The sequence below is a fragment of the Oryzias latipes genome, chromosome 18 (genome assembly GCF_053564925.1).
Source record: "Oryzias latipes strain Hd-rR chromosome 18, Olatipes_Hd-rR_3.1".
In the NCBI taxonomy this organism is placed as follows: Eukaryota; Metazoa; Chordata; class Actinopteri; order Beloniformes; family Adrianichthyidae; genus Oryzias; species Oryzias latipes.
Window position 1 is genome coordinate 1264030 of NC_136254.1, and position 24608 is coordinate 1288637.

A 24608-nucleotide genomic window follows, 5' to 3' on the forward strand; every position below is an offset into this window, starting at 1 on the left:
GGACGCCCCGGGAAAGATCCAGGACAGGCTGGAGAGACGCGCCTCTCACCCAGTACAGGAATGTCTGTGGAGGTGGAAGTCTGGACATCTCTTTTTAAAAAGCTTCCCCCACAACCCGCTCCTGGATGAGTGGAAGAAGATGGATGGATGGATGGACAGTTGGATGGATGATGGATGATTGATGGATGGATGGATGATGATGGATGGATGGATGATGGATGAATGGATGGATGGATGGACAGTTGGATGGATGGATGGATGGATGGATGGATGATGGATGGATGATGGATGGATGGATGATGGATGGATGATGGATGGATGGATGATGGATCGATGGATGATGGATGGATGGATGGATGGATGGATGGATGGATGGATGATGGATGGATGGATGGATGGATGGATGATGGATGGATGGATGGATGGATGGACAGTTGGATGGATGGATGGATGGATGATGGATTATGGATGGATGGATGATGGATGGATGGATGATGGATGATGGATGGATGTATGATGGATGGATGGATGGACAGTTGGATGGATGGATGGATGGATGATGGATGGATGGATGATGGATGGATGATGGATGGATGTATGATGGATGGATGATGGATGTATGATGGATGGATGGATGGACAGTTGGATGGATGGATGGATGTATGATGGATGGATGGATGGATGGATGTATGATGGATGGATGGATGGATGATGGATGGATGGATGGATGGATCGTTGGATGGGTGGATGGATGATGGATGGATGGGTGGATGGATGGATGGATGTATGATGGATGGATGGATGGATTGTTGGATGGGTGGATGGATGATGGATGGGTGGATGGATGGATGGATGTATGATGGATGGATGGATGGATGGATGGATGTATGATGGATGGATGGATGGATTGTTGGATGGGTGGATGGATGATGGATGGGTGGATGGATGGATGGATGTATGATGGATGGATGGATGGATGGATGGATGGATGGATGGATGGGTGGACGGATGGATGGGTGGGTGGATGGATGATGGATGGATGGATGGGTGGACGGATGGATGTATGATGGATGGATGTATGATGGATGGATGATGGATGGATGGATGGATGGGTGGATGGATGGATTCTCTCAACTACAGCTTTGATCATTTTAGCTGTAAAGTTTGGTCATGGGAAGGAAAATGACATCATTTGAACGATCATTTATTCTGAATAAAGTTGGTTTTGATAGTCAACAGGAATCTGTATACTAGATACACGGATACATAAGTGCCGTTAGCTGAGACAGCTCTATGACTAGATACGGATACAGGCAGCTGTGACAGCTCTACAGAGAACCACAGTTATCCATCACAGGCACAGACCCAAGAACCAGACACAGCCTCAACACTGCGTTGCTCTTTTCCAAACATTTCTGTATTTCAGAAACCTTTTCTGAGATAAATGACTGACTGTCATCTTGGCCTAATCCTCTCTACAGGGGGCTGATATCCTTGAATTCTAGTGACACGTTCTACCTGGAGCCATTGAGCGATGAGGCCTCTGTCCGGCATTCACTGCGGAGTACTAAACACCTGCCAATAACAGGTGGAAGCTGTGCCCACCCCCATCACACCTCAGCTTTCAACCTCAGCTCAGACTGGTTCCCATCCCACCATTCCAGGGTGAGTTCTCCAGATGTTCCTGATCTCACAAGTTTCTCTTCGCAGGAACAGAACATTTGAGAATTCTGAAGTTCATTAACATTTATGAGCAACTGCAGACATTAAAGCCCAAATGTATGTTGAGTTAAACATTTAAATCAAAACCCCAAAAGTGTATGTGTGGTCTTTTCCCCCCACATCAACTGGGACCTAAGTCACACATGCAGGTATCGTCCTTCATCAAACAGACAGACATGAATCAGACGATCTCTGTTAGTTATGCCTTTCTAGAGTCAAACATGCAGCATTGATGTGTGGGAAACATCCGTTTGATTCCACATGGTCTGGCATGTGAAACTCAGGATTGGTTTGGTTTTAGTTCTGGTTTTTTGGTTCATTTTCTGTGTTTTTGTCTCAGTCACGTCAGCTTCAGGTTACGTCTTCATTACACTCCGCCCACTCCAGCTAAATTCCTCTGTTTGGTGTTATTGTTGCATTTTTCTCATGATGGAGGACATTTATAAAGAAAATAAAGACAAAACTTGCATTTCTAAGATCGCTGTGAATTGAACTTGATTGATAAGGACAGATATAAAAACATGGAAAACTACAAACATAACACTTTTCATAATCATAACGCTTTTAGCTGTAGCTAGTCTGCAGCATTTGTCTTTAGCTGGATTTATTTGTTTTTACAATTACAAAAATATGTGAAATGAAAATAAAATACCACAAATCCAACAAAACAACAGTCGTTGTTAAATTGACATAAACCAGTTTCAAAGTCACTGGAAGACATCAGAAGGATAAAAAACACTCAGCCTGTTAAAACAGGCGGGCAGCACGGCTGCTGATACAGCCAAGACTTTGGGTTTTAAAGAAACTGAGGCTGTGTCCAAATTCCCACCTAACCCCTAACTACCAATAAACTACCCACTCCCCACAAAACTACCCACACTTGACATAATCAATTTCACTATATTCGCCAAGCTAGCTTCTGGGAATGTCTAAGGCACTGGATTCTGGAATTTCAGCCTGAAACTGGACACAGACTTCAAAGCAGTGGGACGTGACTTCCAAAGTCCTGCACCTTTGCCCAACAGGGCAGTCTGAGCAAATCTATCCAATCACCAGACTGCTGTGGTTGGTTTGCTGCCAGCCTCTAAAGTACAGAGGAAAGGGTTAAGAGGTGCCGGTGCCACTTCATTGAGGCACTTAAAGATCATGTTACAGATCTAAACACAATCATCAGGACTCTCCTGAACAAAAAAATGCAGTTTGAAAAGGTTTTCTGTTATTCTGCCCAAACTTTTCCTGGCCTGAGCTGGAATCTGGATCTAAACTGTACGGCTGGTTAGCTCTGATATCACTCGCTTTTTCTGTTGCACCGCTAATGTGAGGTTGGGGCTGTCAGGGGCTGTAAGCTAGCGGGAGAGAGTGATAACAAGGGAAAGATGGGAAGTGAGGGCAGGCTTACTTCCACATGACTACAGCCCCGCCTACAACTACAGGGTGAATTTCTGATGAATTTCTGCTGTTCTGCAGAAACTATGTCCTAGCAGACAGGTTTTTGACTAATAATCCAAATTACAAACCAGTGGGAACGCTTTGAAAATAGTCAGAAGATCCTCAGAGTGGGACTTAAAGTTGAGCACCCTCACCATTTATAAATGGCTTGTATGGGATGAATAAATATACTAACAGTGTTCTTATTGACGGGTTATTGAGTGTATTAGGATCTTTTGTAAGTTATGGAAAAGTGTTGAATCTAACGAGGGTTTTGAGCGGGAAATGTTGGAGAACAGACGGTTGTTGAGAGTATGTTCTTGTTGCCATCGTTCCTAGCGCTGCTCATGCAGACTCTGCTGGTTTATGAATCCCGGTGCTGATGTTGGTGTCGTCAGCGGTAACCACAGAAGGACCGCCCCCTTAGCTGTGCTCAGGATGTTTCAGCTCGTCTGTGTTCAGAGCCTCATAACGGCCGGCCGTCGTCTTGTTAACGGTTTTTTTCTCTCCCACACCAGGTCAAGAGAAACACCTGGGGTACGACAAAGTACACAGAGCTGTACATCGTGGCAGACAATGAAATGGTGAGAGAACTCTCTTCCCTCTCACTCACGCCACACGGTGAGCTGAAGGAGAAATCTGTAGAATGACACAGTAGGATTGAGACAATGATCCATTGAAGGGAGTCGAGGACTTCTCCACTGACAGCTTTGAGCAGAAATGATGGTGAGGAGAGAAGTCAGAAGCATTTGTCTGATTAATAGAACATTCACCAAAAGGAGAATAAAGCAAAAATGCTCCGACCTTCTTTACAATCAGGAAAATGTTCAATATGGAAGACAAATGTGTAAACATGTAAACTTATTCAACATCAATCATTTTCATCAAAGGAACAAATAAATGAAAAATGATCAGGATTTTAGCTGAAATGCATTAGATATTAATTATTTTATGTTCTCTTTTTACTCATATGATATTTTCTATTCACATTTACTGATTTATATCCGTCTGTTAAGGTTTATTTATTTACCTATCTAGTTATTTTTATCTGTTTTCTTCCTTTTCCATTCTAGTTGTTTTCCTCACAGGGATCCTCCACATTGGATCATTATAGTGAATCATGTTATGCTATACCATAGCGTGCATGTGTGTGTGTGTGTGGGGGGGGGGGGGGGGGGGGGGGGGCATTGTATGGGTTTCATACAAAGTATTTGTGTCATGTCTTGTCTTTTGTTTTGAAAATGTCATTATGTTTTGATGTAAAGCACTTTGAATAGCACGAGTGGGGAAAGTGTCATACAAATAAAGTTTGATTTGAATAATGTAGTCGACCTCCGTCATATTCCTGTTACGTCATTGAGTCCCGGTAGGTAAAGTTTGGTTATTTCTGCACAACAGGAAATGATCAATATCTATCTTTAAGCTTGTCATGTTTAGAAAACAATACATTCATTTTACGGTGTTTGATCTGAATACAGGATAAATTCTGTTCTGTTGTTTTAATTTGTAAAACCACTGCAGTGCTTCTCATCCTTCACAGGAACAGGCTTTTATTCTGAAGGCAGGAGTGATGACAGACACAGTGACATTGATACCTTGTTTTCACTGTTCTGCAGTTTAAACGGCAGAACAGGGACTATGAAAAGACCAAGACCAGGATCATGGAAATAGCTAATTATGTGGATAAGGTAAGGCTGAGGCTCTTCTTCTTTTCTGCTTCTGTCAAAAGAGAGACAATCTGAAGATCACAGGGTGATGAATGTGGATTTGACTCAGCTTTGACATAATGAAGCTCAGTTTATCTGCTTCATTAGGACACTACAGAGAGCCCATGTCTGCCATTAAATGAACTCTGCTTCTGAATTTAATCAGTGCTGGTTCTCAGTTACCTCTAGGAGGAAATCAATAAAAAACCTTTGATGTAACTGGACTGTAAAGACGGAGCTAATGACGAGGCCTTCACTGACTATAACCCATGTTCTTCATTCCCACATGCAGTTCTACCGGGCTTTGAATATCCGGGTGCCTCTAATTGGTCTGGAGGTTTGGACCGACAGAGACCAGTGCATCATCAGCAAAGAGCCAAACGCCACACTTTGGTCTTTCCTCCAGTGGAGACAGAAGCTGAAGTCTCGTAAAAAACACGACAACGCTCAGCTGCTCACGTAAGAAATGAAATGGTTATAGAGTTAAGGTGTACATGTGCCGTCACAACATGAAGGAAGTGCTTTCAATAGCCGCGGTTCTATGTGCAAAATATCTTTGATTAGACTCTCTAAAACACCGGAAACAACCAGAAGAAGAAATAGTGAGTTCCGCATATAGTGAGATGATCTTCTAAACGCGATTTTATTCTTGTGATGATTATTGCTCATCATTTTTTAATCATTGCTTTTTTTTGGGTGGAATGGGGCCGTAAAGGGTTAGGATTAGGCTAATACGTGCTAACAACAACATTTAGCCGTGGATGGACTTAAAATCCATGCAGTCAAAGCTGGAATCTGCCTCTAGGCTGAACGTAAATACGCTGGAACAACAGCAGCCTCTATTCTGTCTGGACACGCTTGGAAACATGAATTCATGGGATTGTTTACACACTTCCTCAGGACTGCAGAGCAGCATTTCTGCATTCAACAGCTCACACACCGTCCCAAAGACACCGTTCTCCACGGTTCTCCTGAGTCCAGCAGCTCGCTCACGCTGAGCGGCTGGATGGACCGCGGTCCAAAACCTCCTCCGTAACAACATCCCCCCCCCCCCCCCCCCACCCCCCCACCCCGCCTGCAAACGTCAGGCTGCTCTGATCAGAGACATGTTTCGCTCAGGTGGAGCGGGCGACCGGTCCCATAACCACCGATCTCCATCAGACAGAAATGTTGATCCGGATGATCTGAATATTCTGAACGGCGTGACGTTTACATGACACATTTTTATTCTGATCCGACGTTCATTCCGATTACTTTTGTCCATGTAAACGCAGCTATTGTCATGGCAACAAGGAAAACACTGTTTTCTGGAATGGGAGCATTCATGGTAATTGGTTTATAGTTAAATACGATTCACTAGCTTCTTAGGAGGCCCAAAGCGCCTGACAGTCACAAACACATTCAGGGTGGCGGCTCATGAAGACCCCATGGTACAGTCAGCCATAGCACTCTGAGGTCATTAGCAGAGTGGAACGGCCTCATGGGACTGAGGAGGATTGACTCCCTCGGTGTCCCCCCCACAGCAGGACAGGGACAGCCGCCTGTCACTGCTCCTCTGCATGGAGATGAGCTGTGGCTGCCGCCGATTGTCCGTTAGAGACGGGACCCTGTTCAGTGTCTCCCACAGACGTCCAGCTCTGTGTCGTCTACGCCTTCCTGACTTTGTCCTAAAAGGTTGCATTTTTTCTTTTTAGTGCCCCTCCAGCCCAGGATTTTTTTAACTTCAATTGACATCTGGTAGATTGTTGTTGTGTTCAGCTGAGGCCTCATTTGCAGTCACTGAGCATCCACTGCAGATACCTGACACACAGGAAGAGATGAAAGCTCAATGTTTTCCTTCTCTCTGTGCAGGGGCGTCATCTTCAAGGGAACCACTATTGGGATGGCTCCGCTGGAGGGGATGTGCAGTCTGGAAAACTCTGGAGGCATCACTGTGGTATGAAGGGGGGCAGTCCTCCTCCTTTCCTCACTCTCTTTGATCTGAGTTGACTTTGCAGTCTCCCTCAGTCTTTTTGTCATTTCAGTTCCTCACTGGTTGTACTTTTATATCAAAGTATTTAACAACCTCCAACAGTATTCTGATCTTTTTTGGGGATTTTTTTTAAATAGGTATTACTTATTTAATCATACTTAACATTTCCAAAAATCCCCTTTGTGGGTCATGGGGTTGCTGGAGCCTATCCCAGCCATCCCAGTGCCATGGTTACGATTGTAGAGGCGGCTGTGAGGGAATGAAGGAACAAAAAAAACTGAAGTAGGATTGAACAACTTAAACGGCTTGTTAATGTTTGTTATTAATAGAAAGCTCAACAGCCTGTCAGTTAGCGGGTAAATCTGTGTTTTTCTAGGGTGGTGTATTTCTCTCCGTCACGTGACTCTGTCCTCATCTTCATACAGGCTCCACCAACCAATGCTTTAAAGATTGAATACATTTATGGTGGAAACGTTACTTTCTTTTACCTAAAGAGATACAATCTAGATATTTATAATTCATCTAGGATGATAAATAAAAATGTCTTTTCACAGATAAACTTTTTATTTTGATTTTTCTATTCAACAAAAGGACAAAACAGCTTCAAACATTCAAACCTGCTTTTTGGATCTTTTAGACCGTTTTGTTCTTTGTGTTTAAATAAAGTTTATTTCTCCCCGTGTTGTTGGTCAGCGCTGTGAAAACATGTTTTTAATGTTTCCTGAACACACAACCCTCCCTGTGGTTCACCTTCAGCCAATTGGAATTGACCCGACTTGGTAAAAGGAAGCCTGTGATTGGACGTCTTTGGGTTTACGTCACACATCCATAAAAAGACAGATGACGTTTACCAGAAACGGATCATTTACTTCATTTTTACCAACACAGCCTTGTTCATTTTTGTGTTTTTTAAACGATGCTGCGGTTACTTGATCACATTTTTCTGTACTGGTCTAAAAATGTTTACATCCGTAACCGATGCTGCCGTTTCTCCCAGTGCTTGATCAATTTTTGGTATGTATTTAATATCTTTTACATTCCTACCTTTGCTGTTTATTTAGCATTTTCTAGCATTTCATACATTCCAACCCGGGATGAACTGGAGGGTTAAAAACCCAAAAGCTGCTGGGATGATGCTGCAGCTGCTGCCATCGGTCCCTTCTTCTACTTTTTAAATCCAAAGGTGCTGCTAAACAACCAGGAGTTCTCACCGTATCACTGTGCCTAAAGTCCTCCAGATCTGCCAGTTCTCCCTGCTCTGCTTTCTGCTGATCAGCTGACTCTTACTGACCGAACACACCTGATCCAGGTGATCAGCAGCAAGAAGTATGTGGAGAACTGGAAAACCTGCAGAGGATATTAATAAAAAACAAGCACAGATGTGTGTAGATTTGATTTAATTATGAAAGAAGACACGACTGATGGGGGGAATATAAACTGTTGTTTGTGAAACGCCCTTAAAACTACACAAGAGGAAGAAAACAGAAGAAAACCTGGTAGATCTGGAGGACCAGGGTCGGCAGCCCTGCTATAGACCTGAGGATTGTGGACTCAGGTGCTGGTCAGGTGAACGTTCTGCCTGCTCACAGCCTGATCCACGCTGAGGGGGGGTCTCAGGGTAGACTGGGGGTCTTTGCAGTGATTCCATCTCTCAGCTGGCCTGAAAACCCCTCGTTCCCCGCTGACGTCCTGCAGATGAAGGATGTGTCTGGAAAGTGAGTGCTGCTATTTGTGCTGTGAGTCAAACCTGGATAAAGAGGAAATGCTAATATAGGAGCTGAATATGAAATGCTTAGGCTGCATATCATTTTTGCTCCTGAGTCGTATCTGAGTGGTTTTTCTTTTAGATTCATTGTGTCACTAATAGAGGACGAGCCAGTTTAGCTCGTGCTGGTTTGCGGCGCCTTCCGTCCGTGAAACCTGGGTTCGACTCCGGGCTGCTCCCTGTTCCCTTCTCTACTTATGTGCCGGTTCCAAGCCCGGTTTGAGAAGGTTGCGTCAGGAAGGGCATCCGGCGTAAAACATTGCCAAATTTACCATGCGACTTGTTCGCTGTGGCGACCCCTGATGGGAGAAGCCGAAAGTGGAAGAAGTGTCACTAATAGAGGAGCTTGTTAGATGACCGCCCTCAGAAATACTAACTGCTGTCATCATTTGTGTTTTGTTTGTGGACAATCTTTTCTCATTGTGGAAGGTGGATTACATAATGGTTGGTAGTCATTTTCCAGAGTGATGGACTCTCTCCTTAAGGACTCTTTTAAATATTGCTGATTGCTGCAGTTGTCCATCACACGATGATCCACGCGTCCTCATCCCCAGCAGACGGTGTTAGCCTGCACATGCAGCCATGCACTGGTTGGTAAAGATCTGGAGGCCGTGTCACACAGTTGCTGCGTACATTTTGCTCACTTTACACGTATGAAAGGTCAGTCATCCGTGATCTACGTCATTCATACGTGTTTCTTGCGTTCGATGTGCACAGATGTCCGTTGAGGATTTCAGCCGACGGGTCTTGATGTGAATTCGGTTTAGAGCTTTTCAGAATATTTGGTGGGTTGGTCAAGCTGGTTAAAAAGGAACAGGGAGCAGACGGTGCGAGCTTATTACTCCAATATTAATATAATTAATTATTAATATCACGCTCTCGTCTGTGTAGAATCATTTTAAAGAATATACGTCTGGTTTTTCAATGTTTAGATGGTCTGGCACCTCAGTATCTCTCTGAGATGTTACATGTGTCCACGTGGAGTCCTAAGACCTGAAGATCCAATGCTTTGAGCGGTTCCCAGGACTCGGCTGTGACTCGGGGAGACACAGTCTTTTCAGCTGCAGCTCCTGAACGTGGCAGGAGATCTCCTGTAATCCGCCTCATCCAACAGTGACGGTTGTATCTTGGCCTCGTCTCGGCCAAAAGGATGAAGTCAGAGCAGAACTAAGACTCAAAAGTCAAACGTCTTCCAGAGTAAAAACTGCTGACATGTCGACATACCATTATGTCATTAAGTCCACCTCTGTGTCCTCATGAAGAATTTCACATGAACACATTATAAAAAGAATGAAAAGCAGTGAAAGCTTGTCAAGTTCATAACTCAAATCTTAAGAATCATATCTGCAAACAAATTCCCAAAATGGATTTGATCCCTTTCTTCTCTCCGTGAGTTTGAATCCCAGCCTGTCTGGACGTTTCTTCTGTGAACTGACCTCAGTGGAGGGGAACAGGGGGGGCCACTGTCTGGATGCTGGCAGCTTGTCGAGCTTCATGCATCTATGTATGAGAACAACATCGTACTGAGCGGTCGATCGCTCTGGAGCGAGTTTAGCCTTTAATGGGCTGTCGGCCATCATGTTGGTGGGGGCAGAATCTAAATGGGGTTGGGCTAACCAGTGCAAACTCAGTCCAAGACACTTTACATTTGTGTTCTGACCTTTAGGGATCACATGGAAAATGAATGACTCATGAACATGATGGTTTGGGAAAAGCTGATAAAACCCTGAATAAAGTGCTGATGACGCGGCGGCGCTCGCTTAACTGGGAATAGAAACGTTGGCGGACAGCAGAGAGGATGTCTGTTTGCTCACACGGCTGAAATACTTCAACAAGTATGGGTTAATGCTGGGCTGGTCCCATGAATAAATGAACTCCTGACTGTGGACGGACGCTTGTCCTGCAGCATGGTCCCCGCTGGGCTTTGCAGAGTCCACAGCAGGACGGTGAAGCTTTTGCTTTCACAGGATTCTCCGCCGCTGCAGCTGCAGTTCAGTCCCACTAACTAGAGGAATGTCTGCAGAAGCGCTGCTGCCGTCCCAGAAGCTGTTCTGACATTACAAGCTGAACCCGATTGAGAGTTTGCTCACAGCTGAACCTTCTCAATCAGACCAACAGCATTTTAAGCAGGCTGTGTTCAGACGGGACACATTTGGTCCATTTAAAGTGAACCAGAGTTTGTTTCCTGTGATAATCCAGAACAAATGTTCAGTCTGAACACATCCAAATGGACTCTGGTCCAGAACCAGGAACCGCTCTCTGACCCGTCTCTGGAGGTGGTCTCAGTTCGTTTCCAATCAGACTGAGCTTCAGTTTGCTCTGAGTTTCCTCAGTCTGTGTAGGCCTGGCGCTCAGAGCGGAACAACTGGACCTAAACGGCCACCGTAGTCGGTTGTCACGTAAACGGAGCAGGAAAGAAGCAACAGACGAGTCGCAGACAAATGTGCAGCAACGATTGTGGTTTTACCAGACAGAAGAAGAGTCCAGCTGTTTATTTGTCAGAGCGTTTATTTTAACATCACTGAAAAGCTTCTTCCACGCTTTTCTGCGTCTCGTTACGCGGCACGCGCCCTCCGCCGCTGTGACATCATCCTGAAGCTACCTTGTAGTTCCTAAAACAATGACATGACACCACAATCATGAGACACAGACACTCACTGAAATGAATTCAGACTCATATGTGATCCACATCCCTTCTCACTGTTTTCCAACCATCTATACGTCATAAACATTTATCAGAGCTCCTTCTTAGCCGTCGTCTCCTCGGTAACCGCCCTGCAGCACGACTCCACCAAAGGAGAAAGTGTTCAACCAGACGTTGATGCAGACGTTCAGAATCATCAAAGAGCAGGACCTCAATGACTTCTGTCTCTAGTTGCTTTGCCCCGCCCTCGCAGTTCCTGGCCAATGACTGAAGAGATCTGTAGTCACATGGTTTACAAGCTTGATCATCCTTTGACTGGAGATTCCCATTTTCTTCAAATGGAAGGATTGAATTCAAACCTAAGACGGACCGGCTGTGGTGCAGCGGCTGCTTTCCCAGCATGAAGCCGTCCTCCAGCACACATGCAGCCAGACACAGCAGACTGTTGGGGGGGTGAACCATCTCAATTCTTTTCTTTACCCTCGTCCCTCAGGACCACTCTGACCTCTCCATTGGAGCGGCCGCCACCATGGCTCATGAGATGGGCCACAATTTCGGCATGAGCCACGACCACGACGGCTGCTGCGTGGAGGCCACGGCGAACCAGGGGGGGTGTGTGATGGCGGCTGCCACAGGGTGAGGCCCGGAGGGTGCATCACCCCCCCCCCATCTGCTGCTTCCTCACATTATCTGCTCCAAAAATATTCAGGGTCCCCGGCTACGGTAGCCCTGAAGGACAAACCACACCAGCAAATCGCAGCAGCTTAAAGATCGACAAGAAACGACAATTAAAAAAGAAAAACAAAAAATTGTAAAACAAGATTACATTTTAAAATTCAAAACACAAATCCAAAAAAAAAGTTAAAAGCAGATAAAAATGAGACATTTTGCAAAAGCCAGTAAAGGTGGGCATTATGGGATGTCACTGCTAGGATGATGACTTTCCTTCACCTTTTAACCTCTTTTGCATGGTGACATCCTTTAACAGAAGATCATTTTGGTGATTGACTTTTTACCACAGCTCAGGTAAAAACCTTCTGCTTTGCCTCTTCTTCAGAACTCAAACTCATCGTCCAATCAGCAACGTCCCATGAAACCCTCCTTTACCCGTTTCTTGTTTGGTTTAGTTTCTGAACATTTCATTTTTCATTTCTGGAAATTTGGTTTGTCTTCCTACATGTTTTTTTTACGTTGTGGTTAAAGAAATGTAGTTTTAATTACTAAAATGTCCTTTTGTTTTTAATGTGATTTGACCTTCAGGGCCACCGTACCCAGCAGACATAAGTGATCTTTTTGCTTTTTTCCTCCGTTTCAGCTGCAGGATTTTCTGTTTCTTTATTTTGAATTTCTTTATAGGTTATTGAAGCACATTTAGTGACAGATCAATGATTTTTGGTGAAAATCTTTTGTTTGTGGTCCTTTAATCCTTCAAAGCTTTTCACAGTCAAGCGTGTCTCATCCGACAAACAGAATAAATGATGCAATCCTTCCTAAAAATAATAATCATTGTTTATTTTACACTGGACAGAAGGAAATATGAGGAAAAAGATTGTAAAAAAAAAAGAAAATACATTTAAATTCCCATTTAAGGCTTTTTCATTAACTTCCTTTTTTTAACCAAACTATTAAAAGCCTTTTTCTGTAGGACATCCTTAAAATGAAGTGAAAGACATTTCTAAGCCTAAAAAGGTTTGCAGTTTGTTTTCAGATGACTGTCTTGGTGGACATGAGGCCTCATTTCCTCTGTGAAGGACTTTGTCTATCTGTGTGTCTCAGACATGCTTGTAACATGTGACATGTTTGCACGCAGGCACCCGTTTCCACGCGTCTTCAGCCGCTGCAGCAAACGGGATCTGGACAGCTACTTCCAGAAGGGGGGGGGCATGTGCCTTTACAACATGCCCAACATGAAGGACCTGGTGGGGGGCAAGAAGTGTGGCAACGGCTTTGTGGAGGATGGAGAAGAGTGTGACTGTGGGGAACCTGAGGTCTGCACATCCCACCTGTATTTTCTTTACATGCGGTTTAGTAAACGGCACGACTTTCACGTTTGTGTTCACACGGGATCCATGTGTTCATCACTTCATTGTAAAGCAAAGGGAGTCCTTCATTCTGCAGTGAGGAAGGTGACTGAATGGAAGCGGTTTAAGGCTGCAGCAGCCTCCCTCACTGCATGTCGATGTTGAACAGAGAAATGCAAAAACCACGTCAGATGTTCACAGAACATGAAGAAGACCCAAATGTATCAAGGACTTATACTTTATAATCTTCATTCCACTCAAAAATCAACCCAAAGTGGTATTTTGATCCATTCATTCATCTCTGATTGTTCCTCTAAAAAACCGCTCTCTGAGCACCAGCCCCTCCCAAACCACAAAAACAAGGGGATCCTCACATTGTGACATCACAAAGTGAGGAAACGCCCCTTTCAGGATGAGTCTATGCTGTCAGCTCCGTCCCCAGGCTAACACCCACTTTCTTCATGGAGCTAGCGGTGATCGGCTAAACGCGTTCCTATTATATGAACAAATGCACATCCAATCTTTGCAAAAGTTCAGACGCTCTGCTGAAGTTGTGTCTAGGTTGGCGCCATGAAATGGGCGGCACCCTCAAGGGGATAAAGGCGGAGTAAGTAGGAAGTAAGTCCTCTTACTTCCAGGTAAGAGAAGAGTTTGGGAGAATAGCTAATATTTCGTAAAAGATGTTCTTTAGTGTGCAAAATATTATCATTTATAACAAGGTCCAGGTGAATTCTCGATTCTGATTGGCTGCTGGGTGTGCATTAAAAAGTGATAATCCAAAGTGGTGATGGACGCCTAAAAAAGTAGTTCCAGTCACCTAGCTTAAATGTTTTTTATCACTGCGCCGCTTCTTTAAAACAAACTTCATCATCTGGACAAAAACAAGCGGTTAGAGGAGAACTGATGCTTTATTCAACACATCGTGATCATCGGCATAGATATCACTTTCCTTTGTCGCTGCACTCGATGTCTGTGGCAGCTGAGCCAGCTAAGGGGCACGGTGTCACGTTACCATGACAACGCACCGCACCACGTAACTAATAGTTGATCCAAATGGAAAAAACAACAAGAATAAAGGACCAAAAACTGGTTGAATATTAATTTCTTTTGTGACTGTGTTATAAGGGGGTTAATGGCCTTCAAAGTGAACATTAGCAGAATTAAGGCGCTTAGCGGAAGCAGCCGTCCTCCGCTTCACGTCAGACGGTTCAGGCTTCCACCTTGTGCGTTAATTTCTGATAATTCAGCCCCCCCCGGCTCCTGGAGGTGTGGTTTGTCCCGACCGAGTAGTTCATTCCGATCTCCCTGCTCATCCAAAATCATCATAATAGCATAAAGGAGAGAAAAACTTTGAAGCGCTTGCAGACGTGAAACTAGAGGAAACTGTTGTTTGACAGCAGCAGATGGAGACCTCAGAACGGCCAATGAGACGACCCGCCTGGCCGTGGATCTTAACCTTTTCAACTAAAAGCAGTTTGTTCACATAAAGGTGACTCTATTCCAAACAAACCCTTTTTTACTAACATTTTAGTAGCAGAGCGTAGGTCTGGCTCCAAACTGAAGCGTGTCTGAAAACCTTTGTTTCATTATCTCACTGTGTCCCTCTGAAAACCAAATGAGGCTTTCACCCATGATCTGTTTCTGGCCTGCTTGCTGTTTTAATTGGCCTTTCTTTTTCTTGCTGGAATCGTTCTCAACCTAGTGTTTGTGCATCACCGCCGTCTCTCCTCAGGGCTCCATGGCAACAGGATGGGATGCCTCTGAATGAAGCGACAGCAGTAATGATGGCTCAGATGTGTTTTTCCCTTTCATCTGTTAGAGTTCTGACTTGTTCATGAGTCTTCAGTTTCTCTGTAAATGCTACCATCAGGGGTGTGATTGACACCTGCATGAATCTGTATGCGGATCTGAAAGGATCCACCTGAAGAACAGCAGACTCTTTCTGGGTTTGCAGATGAGGTGTGTGAGAAAACTAAGGCTGTGTTCAGACGGGACACATTGTTCCATTTAAAGTGAACCAGAGTTTGTTTCCTGTGATAATCCAGAACAAATGTTCAGTCTGAATACATCATAAACAGACTCTGGTCTAGGGATGGGTACCGAGCCCCGGTACTGAACGAGCCCCTGGTCAACATTCTTTAACACTGCAGTATCGTTAAGATCTGACCTCAGCGGTTCTGCTATCTGTACCGGAGAATTCGCTTTTTTTGGTGTCCCACATGATATAAACCTTATCTGCCATATTTAACCCACCAAGTCAGTCAATTTTACGTTACTTAATAATGATATTATTTTCGCTATTCTCGCTAAAGAGGAGAGGTCTGTCCGGCTATTTGACCAAAGTTTTAGAACTTGTGTGTGCTTGTTTGTGTGGCTACAGGAATGTACCAACAACTGCTGCAATGCCAACAACTGCACCCTGAGGGAGGGGGCCCAGTGTGCCCACGGCGTGTGCTGCCAGAACTGCAAAGTAAGACAAATGCATGCACAAACCATCATACCTGTGCAGGTAAAACTACAACTCAGTGTTTAGAGTTGACAGATGGTGTTAGCCTTTTGACCCTGTCAGAGGGGTGAGGCCCCAAAACTACTAAACTGTAGGAACAGGGGGGGGGTTTACCCGGCTCTCCTGAGACAGCAGAAGCCTTTGTTATTGAAATGTTTTAATAGAATACAAGAAACAAAAAACCAATGATGACAAAACAACACATTTGAGTCCAACGCATCAGGAATGTAGACAAGAAAGGTGAAGGGATGATGGTTGTCCATGTGATGCTTATAGTCCCAGTCTGTTCCAGACAAAAGTCCCTCCCACTGGTCTGCATGCAATAAAAACAAAGAGATCTATGATCTATGAGTACACACAGTCATGCAAAAAGGAGAAAAGTCTGTCTCTATAAAACCCAAAAAACATCCAGTGGCGACTGAGCTGCAGGCTGCTAAGATAATCCTGGAGTATAGCTGGCACACTTAGCCATGGGAGGAGTGTAGCCCGCTATCCCCCCTGCGTCTCCAATACGAGGTAATCCTCCTGGGGGGTATGCCGGTTCCCTCTTCCTCCAAGTGAGTGTTTTTCTGGTGAGCCATGGCTGTGGCTGGCGTTTTGCCGTGTCCAAGCGGCACGCCTCTGGTTCCAAGCTCTCCTCCTGCCGCCGCCTCGCAGGCCACGCCCACGTGTCAGGGACTCCTCCCCTCTGTGTGTAACCACCCCCCTCCCACACACACAGGTGTCCCTCATACCACATCAGAAAGCTGGAAAGTCATCATAAACTACCAGCTGACACCACCAAGTCTACCACTTTTTGTTTTCCCACCAAAACACAAAGAAGAAAACTCCACTGCTGGACTTCAAACATGTAGATCAGCGAATCCTCTCTGAGAGTTCTGGTACATGGCTGTCCGTCCTGGGGGAGGACCCCTCCTTCAGTTCTTCTTTTTTTCCAGAATCTGTTTTTTAGGAGTTTTTCCTTATGGAGGAGGAGGGTCTAAGGGCAGAGATGTTAGTTTAGTTTAGTTTAGTTTAGTTTAGTTTAGTTTAGTTTAGTTTAGTTTAGTTTAGTTTAGTTTAGTTTAGTTTAGTTTAGCCATTACCGACTGAATCCTATGACTTTATGATTTCATTATTAGAACATTATTACTGCTATGACATTGAGACGACTATTGTTGTAAATATTGGTCTAAATAAATACATTTGAATTGAATTACACTAACACAATATATGTAAATGAAGAGGTTTCCCTTCTTCTCTCTATTTAACCTCTTAAGGTCAAAGGTTTTTTTATTTTTTTTTCTTTGACAGCGACGCCAGTTAAGCAGAATCAAAACCGGTAATAGTCCTTAAACAGTGATGTCCATGCATGTGGACTCCAGGTCTTGAGGGGTTCCAGAATCTTGGAATGCGGCGTTTGTCCCACGTCTGTTTGGGTGTTCAGCTGCAGATCATTGGGCTCTGAACGTTTCAAGCTCTTAAATAAATGTTGTAATTGCGTTTTTCTAGTTTGATCAACTGCTTAAAGCTGTTTGACACCTCCATGGATGCAAGTTTAAAGTTCCAGAATCGAACTGCCTCCTGGTCAGGAGACGACCGAGTCAGCTGCTGATGTCTGGATCCGAAGGTCTTATTGGAAACGCCGTCAAGCGTTTGATTCTTTAAGTGCTTCCAGTAAAACAGCCACTCAGACAGAGGTCTCTCCTGAAAATAACAAGCAGATTTATAGTCTTTGGACAGACGGGTCGTGTTCTCAGTCACAGCTAATGATTAAAGCTCTCCATTCTATTCAACATCCACTCATTAAAAGATGGATGTGAAGATTTACTTGTGGAAATGTCTTCATCTGTTTTAGCTTGTAGAAAAGATGAAAAAACCTAAAGGTGTTTTTAATCTTGTCAAAACACACATTGAATCTTATAATGCCCATGACACTGGGAAAGTTGATTAAAACATTAGTTATTTAAAACTAACTTACCCTGAAGTAACGTGATGGAGTCACCATGGCAACGCACAGCTATGTTCTCTTTTAGAGCTGGTTTACACTAAACAAAGTCTACCATACTAAACATCTGTAATGTCGGCTTCCATGCTTGATCTACGTCATTCATACACAGTTTATGAGTACTTCACGTATTATATGCCATTATTGTCTAAATCTTATACAATTCTGCATGATTTTTGTGAGATCCATCCAGAAATGTGTGTTTTTCCAGGAGCGTTCCACGTTTGTCTAACAGACTTTTCATGCATGAACCACTGATGTGTAACTTTTAGATCACGTATACGGCGCACAGATCACGTTCAGATGACATCATTGATGCATGAATCACTGATGAATTACAGATAAACATCACGTTTCTTTTAGACATTTTTTTTCTTGACTGAATAGGAGCAGAGACACTTTCTGTGAAGCAAAGGGGAAGCATTTGTTTTTCTCTGAAAGGACGTACTCAGGAAGTAGAAGGATGTATATGAAACATAGGTTGTATTTGTACGTCACATTCATCCTGTTCAGCTTCCTTTGAGTTAAGCATGCACCCCTACATACATGTTCATGACACTCACAGCACTCTGATTTCTATGCGGGCAAACATTTAAATATGGTCGTGTGTCAGGAATGAGCTTCAGGACCTTTTGCAGCCCTTTATTAGAATTTCTCCTGTAGGATGAACGGCGAGCAGCTGTCAGAAAGTGTCTGTCACCGTTTGTGCAGTCGCAGTGATCAACCTCAGTGTGGATGTTAACCTTTTCTGACCATCTTTCATGAGGGTAACCTCCCCTGCCTCACATCATTGTCTGTTCCAGTTGAAGGAGGCGGGAACTATGTGCAGGGGGCCAGCTGGGACATGTGACCTGCCAGAATACTGCACTGGAGCCTCCCCCTACTGTCCTGCCAACGTCTACCTGCTGGACGGTTCTGCCTGCCAGTATGGACACGCCTACTGCTACAATGGCATGTGCCTGACTCACCAACAGCAGTGCCTGCAGCTGTGGGGCTATGGTATGGAAACGCCGTTAGCGTGGAGGACAGAACGCACAATGCAACGCCATACTCTGCTTAAGGCCGGGTCACACAGCCACGACGTACATTTTCTGCATATGTCACGGATGTGAACCACGTTAAAACCACAGAAGAAGTAGGAATAAACACGCTAAGAACACGTAAACCAACGTAGAACATGAAGCGTGTGATTATTGTGATGTTTATCTGTAATTCATCAGTGATTCATGCATCAATGATGTCATTTGAACGTGATCTGTGCGCCGTATACGTGATCTAAAAGTTACACATCAGTGGTTCATGCATGAAAAGTCTGTTAGACAAACGTGGAAAGACACACATTTGTGGATGGATCTCACAAAAAATCATGCAGAATTGTATGAGATTTAGGTAATAACTGCGTAGAGCACGCATGGATCAAGGAAGACCGACATTTCATACGTGGAGAATGTACACAGTGGCTGTGAGACACGACCTTTACACTCAGTAACTGTTTGCTTCGATCTGTTGATCGTCTGTCATTTCTGTGGTGAAGCACCGACATGTTGAACGATGGAGATCTGATGTCTGTGGCTCTGTGAGGCTAACAGGTTCCACTGTGTGTCCAGGAGCTCAACCAGCACATGATGCCTGCTTTGAAGATGTCAATGCTGCAGGCAACGCTTTTGGGAACTGTGGGAAAGATGAACACGGCAACTATGTCAAGTGTGACAAGAGGTATGGAAAACCAACCGCATGTGTGCAGCCTGCTTCAAATAAAACAACTCGGTTCAGCAGATTCTGGAGAAAACAATGTTTTTTTGTGATTATTTGTTCCCTTCTCACTCTAGTGATGCTAAGTGTGGGAAGATCCAGTGTCACAGTGCTGCCAAGAAGCCCAAAGGCACCAACGCCGTTTCCATTGACACGACCATCAAGACTGGTGGCAGAGAGGTGAAGTGTCGCGGCACTTATGTCTACAGCACTCAGGATGGCCAGGGGGACCTGCCTGACCCCGGCCTTGTCGTGACCGGGACCAAATGTGGAGAGGGCAAGGTTTGTGCACACCAGACTTGGCTTTATGGTTGTGTACCAGAGCTCGTACACTGGTTTGTCATCACACACCAAAGTGTGTAGAATTAGTTGTCCACATTGATCCATCTCCTGAGGCAGCGGTTACTGAGGCCTACCGGGACTCCAAGGGTTTTCACCAACAACCAGTCCTTGATCCAACATCAATGCTGTCAAACAGCAGAACACTGTGACCAATTTTAGAGTCTTTGGTTTGTCTATGAAGACTCTCATTCATCCAGGTTGACTCCATCACAGCAGTAGGTTTAGGGACTGTCATCTGGACTCAGTTTTTAAAGTTAGAAGATGTTTCACCTCTTATCCAAAGAGGTGAATAAATGTAAGGGTTAATGGCCGACGAAGTGTGTAAAAAGTGATAATGCACACTTTGAAGGTCATTAACCCGCTTATACCATGGTCACTTACCAAATAAATAATATTGACGAGTTATTAGTCCTTAATTCTTGTTTTTTTTTTTCAAATTTGGATCGCTTTTCTCACAATAAGCGGACTGTTTGTTACATGCGCCGCACCTCGTAACAAATAGTCCTTGTCGCGCTGCACCACTGCTGCAGTTAAGACTCTGCGCTATAAAGCGATATATATATATATGCTGATCTTTCCGATGGGTTGAATAAAGCATCAGTTCAGAGAAAAAGTTCTCCTCTTACCGCTTGTTTTTGTCCGGATGATGAAGCAAAAGGTTGTTTTAAAGAAGCCGGCGCAGTGATACAAATCATTTAAGCTAGGCGACCGGAACTTCTTTTTTCATCGTGCGGTTATCCTGTGGTGCATCACTTTTTAATGCACACCCAGCAGCCAATCAGAATCGAGAATTCACCTGGACCATGGTATAAACATACATATATATACCATATATATATGTATATAACCAGCTCTTTTACCAGCTAATTCAGAAATGACAAAGCCTTTTGGATAAGCGGTGAAACTTCTTCTAACTTTAAAAACTTAAGTCAAGATGGCAGTCCCTAAAGCTACTACTGTGAAGTCTTTGGTTTGGTTTGACAGTAGATTTAAACCGACAGTCTCCATGTTCTCTTTAGAACAGGAAGATTTATTTGGTTATTTGTGTCTTTCAGCTATAAAAGTAGCTATTGTCAAACTATTGTTTCATTTCATGAATGAAATGCTTCTAAACTGCTCTATTGCATGATTCAATGAAGTTCATTGTGTCTATAAGTTCTATTAAGCAGTTAAATTATTTTTTTATCAGACACTGGGTTTGTTTTGTGTAAAACGTACCGACATGTTTCAGCGGAATGTCTTCCGCCTTCATCAGGGTCGTCATCAGATGGTGGCGTGTGACGTCTTTTAAAAACAGCTGATTGTGACTGAGGCGGAGTCACCTGTCAAACTTTGACAAGTGACTCCGCCCCTTGATGTCCGTCTTTCTCTGGAGGATGTTGCTCCAGGTGTGAGAGAGCAGGAAAGCCCCCTCATCCCGGTTCATGGAAGTGTGGGCTCGTTTTCTGATCTCCACCGCCTCCATGGTCCATCTGCGGTGTCTGTTGTCTTCAGAGGACTTTGGCCTTTTCCCAGTCCATGATATGGTTTTCTTACATCAGAGGAATCACAGAACGCATCCAAAGAGCCATGAAAAAGCATCACATCAGCACCCCAGTGAAACCGTATAAAAAACTCAGGCAACTACTGGTTCACCCAAAAGATAAGATTGAACAAAATAAAAAATGCAATGTCATTTATGAAATCCCATGTCACACCTGCAATAAAACGTACATCGGAGAAACAGGACGCTCCTTCATCACAAGAAAAACAGAACATCAAAAAGAATGCGAAAAGGAAACAAACAAAATACTAACAAGAGCCAGACGACAACAGGCAGTTCAAGAAAACATGAAATCAGCCATAACGGATCACTGCAAACAAGAAAACCATATCATGGACTGGGAAAAGGCCAAAGTCCTCTGAAGACAACAGACACCGCAGATGGACCATGGAGGCGGTGGAGATAAGGAAACGAGCCCACACTTCCATGAACCGGGATGAGGGGGCTTTCCTGCTCTCTCACACCTGGAGCAACATCCTCCAGAGAAAGACAGACATCAAGGGGCGGAGTCACTTGTCAAAGTTTGACATGTGACCCGCCTCAGTCACAATCAGCTGTTTTTAAAGACGTCACACGCCACCATCTGATGACGACCCTGACGAAGGCGGAAGGCATTCTGCCGAAACATGTCGGTACGTTTTACACAAAACAAACCCAGTGTCTGATAAAAAATAATTTAAGTGCTTAATGCTCTATTGCATGTCACGGGGGGGTCACAGCCTCAGTGGGGGAGTTTGGTAAGCTCACTGCCTGAGGTCACGGTCGGTGCTGCCATTAAATAGAGTTGATGATTTCAATGAAGTCACAGGACTGCTGCTTGGCAACACGGCAGGACGAGCATCACATGAAGGCTGTCGTTGCATCAGAAGGAAACTGTGTCACAATGCAGCCTTAGTTCCACAGCAGAACGTCACCATGACGGACCCACCGAAGCTGACGGGAAGGAAAGAATGAAAGGAATAGACTGGACAAGCTACCTGATGGACGTCTACCTGCTGCTCCATAGCACAAAGGCAGCAGCAAAGGCTTCAGCAAACTCTAAAAGCCTGTTCACACCGGGACGAATTTCGCCGGCGATTTTCGCCGACGTTTAACGCCTCGTGACTAAACAAAGGGCACCAACGAGAGTGTGCACACCGACGCGAAAAACGCCACGCGTTAAAGCGTCAAAAAAAAAAACGCCTCGGGTTCGTTTTTTTTTTTCGACGCGTCGCGTCGAAATCTACTCGACCAATGAGAATGGCGCTTTTGCACACGTGTCTGGAGCTTCTGGAGTTACAGTAAAACACAACTTGGGGGCGCTCAAACACAAAACTGCCTTGCTGAGCACACATACCAGCGAAGAAGATAGACGCCAAGTAGCGTCTACACTGCCGCGAAGCAATAATGACGGACATTCTAAAATATCCCCGAACCAAGTACCAGTTGGAGCTACTGGTGCTTGAAATATTCATGTTTTCTTTGTTTGATTCTGACAAGCGCGTAAATACTTGCTCTCTTCTTCTGAGTGAAAAGCGACTTTAAGAAGTGTAAAGTTGCGCAGCGCCACCTTGTGTACAGGAGTATTTCTGTTTACATTAAGCGCCATCTAATGTCAGGGAATGAAATTGCATGTTCGCTCGGCTCATCGTCAGCGAAAATCGCCTGGGTGTGAACACAAAAAACGTGGCGAAAAACGCTGGTGAATATTCGTCCCGGTGTGTACGGGCCTTAATGGTCTATTTATAGCGGGGGGGGGGGGGGGGGGGGGGGTATTCAGTCAGCCACCAATGTGTAAGTCGTCCCACATAAAAAGATGAGAAAGGTCTGTAGTTTTCATCACAGGTAAACCTCAACTATGAGACACAAAATGAGAAAAATAAATCCAGAAAATCACATTGTCTGATTTGTAAGGAATGTATTTGTCATTTATGGTAGAAAATAAGTATTTGGTGAATAACAAAAGTTCAACTCAGTACTTTGTTATAACCCTTGGTTGGCAAAGACAGCAGTCGAACACTTTCTGTAAGTCTTTACTGAAAAAACCCAGTTATGTTTCATCTTCAATGCTGATGGAGGAGGTTTTCACTCCAAATCTGACCATTCATGGCCCCATTCATTCTTTCCTTTACAAGGTTCAGTCGTCCTGGTCTCTCTACTGAAAAACAGCCCCACAGCATGATGCTTCTACCCCCATGCTTCACAGTAGGTCTGGTGTTCTTTGGATGCAGCTCAGCATTCTTTCTCCTCCAAACAGTAGAGTTCTACCAAAAAGTTCTATTGTGGTTTCATCTGACCATAGGACATTCTCCCAATCCTCTTCTGGATCCTTCAAATGCTCTCTAGCAGACTGTAGACAGACCTGCACATGTACTGGCTTTAGCAGGGGGACACGTCTGGCCCTGCAGGGTTTGAGTCCCTGGTGGTGTAGTGTGTTACTGATGGTAGCCTTTGTTCCTTTGGTCCCAGCTCTCTGCAGGTCGTTCACTAGGTCCCTCGTGGGATTCTGGGATTTTTGATCACCGTTCTTGTGATCATTCTGACCCCACGGGGTGAGATCTTAGGGGGAGCCCCAGATGGAGGGAGGTCATCAGTGGTCTTGTATGTCTTCCATGTCCTAATAGTTGATTTCTTCACACCAAGCTGCTTCCCGTTGCAGATTCAGTCTCCCTGCCTGCTGCAGGTCAACAGTTTGGTTGTTGGTGTCCTTAGACAGCTCTTTGGTCTCCATAGTGGAGTTTGGAGAGTGACTGTGTGAGGTTGTGGACAGGTGTCTTTATATAGATAACCAGTTTAAACAGGTGTCATTAATGCAGGTAACAGGTGGAGGACAGAGGATCCTCTACAGAAGAAGTTACAGGTCTGAGAGACAGAAATCTTGATTGTTTGTCGGTGAACAAATACTTATTTTCCACCATAATTTACAAACAAATTCTTTAAAATTCAGAAAATGTGATTTTCTGGATTCATTTTTCATTTAGTCTCTCATAGTTAAGGTACACCTTTGATGAAAGTTACAGGCCTCTGTCATCTTTTTAAGTAGAAGATCTTGCACTGCTGGTGGCTGACTAAAGACTTTTTTGCCCCACTGCATGTGAGTCATCTTTACTGCCCTGTGTCAGCATTTTTGCTCTGTGTTTCTGTAGGTGTGCAGAGACCGCAGATGCCAAAATGCCTCTTTTACGGAGCTGCAGGGCTGTATTGGGCGTTGTCATGGCAACGGGGTACGCACACCACACAC

The 24608-nt window shown here is 44.4% G+C and overlaps 1 protein-coding gene across 1 annotated transcript in view; it reads left to right on the forward strand.

Moving 5' to 3' along the window:
- adam19a (ADAM metallopeptidase domain 19a) overlaps positions 1–24608 on the forward strand; it is a 102750-nt gene that overhangs the window by 63079 nt on the left and 15063 nt on the right. Inside the window, exons 6-17 of the mRNA XM_023965861.2 lie at positions 1482–1665; positions 3669–3734; positions 4767–4838; positions 5149–5315; positions 6708–6792; positions 11731–11873; positions 13048–13225; positions 15639–15728; positions 18555–18750; positions 19359–19467; positions 19581–19785; positions 24514–24591. Of these exons, the coding sequence (XP_023821629.1) occupies positions 1482–1665; positions 3669–3734; positions 4767–4838; positions 5149–5315; positions 6708–6792; positions 11731–11873; positions 13048–13225; positions 15639–15728; positions 18555–18750; positions 19359–19467; positions 19581–19785; positions 24514–24591 (1573 nt within the window). The remainder of the gene's footprint in view (positions 1–1481; positions 1666–3668; positions 3735–4766; positions 4839–5148; positions 5316–6707; positions 6793–11730; positions 11874–13047; positions 13226–15638; positions 15729–18554; positions 18751–19358; positions 19468–19580; positions 19786–24513; positions 24592–24608) is intronic.